Source organism: Pinus tabuliformis, chromosome 8 (genome assembly GCF_031772625.1).
Source record: "Pinus tabuliformis cultivar Carrire ecotype Pingquan chromosome 8, CPIR1, whole genome shotgun sequence".
In the NCBI taxonomy this organism is placed as follows: Eukaryota; Viridiplantae; Streptophyta; class Pinopsida; order Pinales; family Pinaceae; genus Pinus; species Pinus tabuliformis.
In genome coordinates this window covers 1,227,402,142-1,227,408,008 of record NC_142294.1, presented here as the reverse complement: position 1 = coordinate 1,227,408,008, position 5,867 = coordinate 1,227,402,142, and the positions used below count along the sequence as shown (strand labels likewise).

Here is a 5,867-nt window from a genome sequence, read left to right as displayed (position 1 = left end):
CACACCACTCACTACTTTACATATCTAAATTATATATTTAAACCATAATTTTTTTACAAAACCAAATTATGAAAATTAGAAAAAATGTATGTAAGATTTCGTGATATTACTCTTTTTTTCAGTAAGAAAAAAAGTTGAATTATATTCATAGATAAATTTGATATATACAACATCTGTCAGATAACTAGTGACAGCGAGAAGGCACATGTAGAGGGAACATGAAAATATAAGATCTATAAGTATCCAGATTTTGGCTTGCAAGCCAGTGGGATGATGGATATCCAAATCAAATCACCAAAAAACAGATTTCGTCTCTAGATTAAGTAAAAATATATAGAGATCTTCTGTAATAAAGCAACTGAGATGGAAGTAGTTGATAAATATATAAGAAGGAAAAGAACATGTTTCATGCTACATACCAGATATAAGGAGAAGAAAAGATATTATGTTATTTACCTGGTAGATGGAAGTCCTGTATATTGTGCTGAATATCTCCAACAGAAATGGTCACCTTCCATATTTCATTTGGAGAGGAGAGTCCTTCTTTAGAGAGCGCATCTGCCTCTTTGTTGAGAGTCCTTTCTATGCGTTGAATCAAAAAATCCTTGCGTGTATTCCAAATTGATGCAATTCTGTCCAACCACCCCGAAAGATTGATATTTTGGATGATATGAACAGATTTAACATGATCTATTATCATGTTGGAATCACCAAAAATATGCAGTCCTTGGATGTTTAAGAAGTCACAAAAGCTCAAGAGACCTGCCAAGGCCATAGCCTCCGCTTTGTTGTTCAATCGCTTCCCACCTTGCCGTGAGATTTCAATGTGCTGGTCCTCGCACGAAATAATAAGAACACCATAGGCGCAGATTCCATTCTTCGCTGCCCCGTCGAAATAAGCACATGGAAGAACAGAAGGATCCATTGAATTCCCAACATGCTTCTTGTGATTGATATGTGTATTAGGGGAACTGCAGATGGGAAGGTGAGATAAGATAGAATCAAGTACAAATGAATAATTTTCCTTATTGTCTTGAAACAATGCCCTATTCCTCCATTTCCAAATAGCCCCAGTGGAGATCAGCGGAATAGGCCTCCATTCTGTTCTCATCTTACTCCACCATTGAAAAGCATCCTTAATTGATGGGAAAGAAATCCTATCCAAACCAAAGTGATCAGCAAGAGACTTCCATATCTTCATAGCATGGGGACAGACTAGGAAAATATGAAAATTTCTTTCTTCATTCGCTTTGCAAATAGGACATATTGTTGGCCCACACCAATTAAATTTTTGTAAATTATCCCACGTAAGATTCCTGTTGTTGAAAACCAGCCAAGCGAATAAAATAATCTTGGTGAGGCACTTCAATTTCCAAAAGACTATGGGGAAAATGTTTTCAGGGGGGATTGATTTGTCCATCTGAATCATGTTATAAATATCTTTTACATAAACTGAAGATTGCCCCTTGGGCCCATTCCAAATAAGATGATCCTCCTTGGATGTTCTGAAAATACCCCTGCTATTCATATACGATATGGCCTTATCCCATTGAGAAGTTAGATCATCATAGAGTCCCAACATCTCGGCCGACTTCCACGTAGGAATAGAACCCAACCATTTGTCAATGACCTAGTCCCAATAAAAAATCCCTTTTTGTTGTAAGGAATGAATTAGCTGTTGAGAAATAGGCAAATCTAATACATCGCTCACTAAGGGGTCAAGGCCAATAAGGATCTTTTTTCCCGAATGAAAGTTCCTTGCCATGTTTTTTAGAAAAGAATGCTCAAATTTGTGAAAACTTCTCCATATCACAGAACCATGGGGAGGACCAAAAGAGCCCAGTCTAAACCGAAAGATAATATCTCTGTTATCTAGATATTTATCCTTGATAACTTTGCTCCAGATACTATTCCCGAATATAGCCTTCCATAATGATTTGCAAAGGAGAGCAATACGAAATAAATTTAAGTCTAGAATACCCCAGCCCCCCAAATATTTAGGGCGAGACAAGTTTGAAAGCTTGGTCAGATGGAATCTTCTATGCTCCTTGCTTCCACCCCAAATGAAATTAGCAGAACTCCTATTCAGATTTTGAATGATTTTAACATGAATGTAGAATAGATGTGCCCAGTAGAACAATAACTGTACCAAGACAGTTTGTGTTAGTATAAATCTTCCTGCTAATGTGAGACTTTTAAATTCCCAGCCCGCAATCCTTTTGATAAATCTTTCATGAATCCATGACCAATCTGCTGAAGTGTATCCAACCGGTTTGAGATGAAAGCCTAGATATTTCAGGCCCTCGTGAAAGGGATTAACCTTGATATTGAAGAGGTTGATCAGATATGCAGCAATCTCTGAATTAATATCCTTCATATAAAAGGATGATTTGTCCCTGTTTATACAGAGCCTTGTGGCTTTCTGAAACTTCCCTAATAAAGTATGAAGACAGTCCCACGAGGCACGACAGAACATTGCCGATAGCAGAATGCCGTCAACAAAAAGATTGTGAGAAAAAGAAATATCTCTATTGATAACCAAAGGATTGCAAACCTTATCTCTAACGGCTCATTTGATGTGGAGACTAAGAGAGTCCATGACTAATATGAAAAGGAGAGGGAACAGAGAACAGCCCTGCGGCAAGCCTCTAGCGGCAGGGAACACAGAACAGCCCTGCGGCAAGTGTCACGCCCCCAATCTCTTTTTTTTTTTTTTGGGCGGGTGCGGCACTGCCTAGGCAAACAGAATGTTTGACCTTACGAACTACGCCTTCAATTCATAACCATTACGAACTTATAACATTAACATATGAAGACTCATTTACATTATGCGACAATTATAACAATAATAATTTCAACATAACAAAAACCAACAACAATATGTCAATGAACTTCTTTTATTTATATCGTAATATTTTTACAACCGGGTGGGCGACCGCCCGTGCTCACCCGCACGGCGGTCCGCCAAGACCCCTTTTGAAATTCTGATACAATAGACAGTCGGGAGGGCGACCGCCCGTGCACCCCTGCACGGCGGTCCGCCGAGACTCCCTTAGCACAATATAAAATACACAGTAAGACAGCACCCGAATCGGCGCTCGGGTAAGTGCACCCGCACTCCCTCACTTCGCTTTTACCGTGCGAACTGTAACAAGTGATGACCACGATGTGTAGATGGATGGTCGTGCCCGAACTCGACTTCACCGCCAACGTTTCGTGGAACTGTATACTTACCCGACGTTGGGCGGGCGGGCACACCGTGCACGACCCGACCCAGCCTCAACCCGGCGTAAGTATAATACAGTGCGCGCCCGAACTGTAACTCGTTCTCTGTCCGACTGTTTCCTGACCCGGCGAACGCGTTCTCCGACTGCGCCTATATCTGTACACCACCGTAACCTTCGATCTTAGATCACCCGACCTCCGCCCGTTTTGACGGGCTCATCTACCAAATAGCTGCGTCCTTTTTATAAGTGCGCACTATTCTTAGAGGTATGAGAGCGAAGTTCGTTGTTCGAATGAGCCTCAGCTTGTTCATATTTATACGCCCCATCAGTGCGTCTTAACTACCCCAAGCCGACGCTATATAATACACAAACTCGCCACCATTCATTCAAACTCATTGTCGGCTCACCCATCAATGGTTTATTTTAATGGTCGGCTTGAACATAAGGCAAACCGCCTTATAAAAGAGCGAGCTCCCCATTACTTGCGTGTTTCTCTATCGCACTTCATGGTTCGCTCGCGCTCACTGTTTTTTTTATGTGTTGGAGGGGCGCGCGCCCGGGCGGAGCCGCAGTTCGCCACATCGCACGCCCGTGTAGAGCCGCAGGTCGTCACACTCTCCCCCACCGGAAGTCATTGTCGTCCCGACAATTCCTGCTCTCCTCCTTAGTTTCCTGTCATATCTTGCAATCTTGTTTTTCCATCTCCAAAGCGAATCCTCCGTCTCCCAGCTTTCCTCCTCCGGTGCATTCTTCCATCTGCAAAGAAATTCCCGTCGTCGGTGGCAACCAACACCAGTAGTTCTGAGACTCACAATCTTCTCCAACTCTAGCCCTGGTTTGTCCACAATCCCAGCTAGTCCTCTTGTTGGTTCAACTCTCTCCGGATGGTCTGAATCAAGTCGACACTTCTTCAACTGACTTACATGAAAAACTGGGTGTTTCATGTTCATATGGTGGGGGAGCTCCAGCTCGTAAGCAACTTCTCCCACTTTCTTTTTTACTCGGAATGGCCCCTCATATTTCCGTGTCAGTTTGCTGGTCGTCCCCTTGGCTGGCTGAAACTGCTCCCCGGTAATCCTGAGAAACACCATGTCCCCTTCACCAAAGTGTGCTTCCCGTCTCCCACGGTCAGCATACTTCTTCATCCTCCTTGCAGCATCATGCAAGCGCAACCGTGCCAACTCCAAGGTTTCCTCCCACGCCTTCATGAATCTCTTCGCATGAGGGCTCCTCAAGAAACTCCCTGTCACTACGGTATGCGGGGCAACCGGCATCTGTCCATTTACCAACTCGAATGGACTATACCCCGTTGCAGAACTCTTTTGAATATTGTAGCTAAACTGAGCAATATCCAAGAGTTCGGGCCAATTCTTCTGATCAGCTGTCACATAGTGTCGCAAGTAGTCCTCCAGCAATGCGTTGATTCTCTCGGTTTGCCCATCTGTTTGGGGATGGTAACTCGAACTCATCAACAATTCTGTCCCGACTAGCTTGAACAATGTTGTCCAAAACCTCCTTGTAAACCGGGGGTCTCTATCCGACACAATGCTCAACGGCATTCCCCAATACTTCACTATGTTCTTGAAGAACAACTCCGCTGTCTGTTCGGCTCCACAAGGTATCTTTGTAGGAACAAAGACGGCATACTTGGAAAAATGGTCAACCACAACCATAATTACATTATACCCCTGTACCTGTGGTAGCTGAGTGATGAAGTCCATTGAGACACTCATCCATGGTCTCTCTAGAATCGGCAAAGGCTGCAACAGACCTCCTGATCTCTGGTTATCCGATTTGTCCTGCTGACAAATGATGCATGTGTGTACATACTCCTCCACATCCTCTCTCATCTTTTCCCAAAAGAAACCCCTCTCCAATAATGACAAGGAACGACGCTGTCCTGGGTGCCCCGCCCATGGAGAATCGTGGCATTCCTTCAAAAGGTGTCTCCTGAGTCCTGATGACTTTGGAACATAGAGTCGGTTCCCAAAGAACAAGAACCCATCTCGTAGGAAGAATCTTCGCGTCTTCCCCTCCTTCACCTGCTTCACTATATTCTGCGCCAAAGTATCGGTTTCAATGCTTTCTTTGATCTTGTTCTGCATTTCTTCTGACATCTGAATTCGACTTCTACCCCTAGTGGCCCGGTCCTCTTCTTCCTCCAATGCTGCCAGTTGTCCCTTCCTGCTAAGGGCATCTGCTACTGCATTGTGTCTCCCTGGTCTATACTCGATAGTCATGTCAAACTCTGCCAAGAAATCTTGCCACCGAGCTTGCTTTGTCGAAAGCTTCGGTTGTGATGCAAAGTAACTTGCTGCAACGTTGTCCGTCTTGACAACAAACGGCTTCCCGATCAGGTAGTGCCTCCACACATGAAGACAGTGGATGATGGCGGTCATCTCCTTCTCATGAACCGGATACCTTTGTTCTCTATCCTGCAACTTCCGACTCTCGTACGCCACCGGATGTCCATCCTGCATAAGAACCCCCCCTATAGCAAAATCTGAAGCATCAGTGTGTACCTCAAATGGTCTCTCGAAGTTAGGTAACTTCAGTACCGGAGCTGTGACCATCCTCTTCTTCAAATCATCAAATGCCTCCTGACACTTGTTTGTCCAATTCCACCTCTTGTCCTTCTTC

At 44.0% G+C, this 5,867-nt stretch overlaps 1 protein-coding gene across 1 annotated transcript; it reads right to left on the bottom strand.

The window, feature by feature from the left end:
* Nucleotides 1-448: 448 nt before the first annotated feature.
* On the bottom strand, nt 449-925 carry LOC149239817 (uncharacterized). The gene has a single exon (XM_089369977.1). It carries the CDS (start codon nt 923-925, stop codon nt 449-451), a length of 477 nt encoding a protein of 158 aa, XP_089226103.1.
* Between the last annotated feature and the right edge of the window lie 4,942 nt (nt 926-5,867).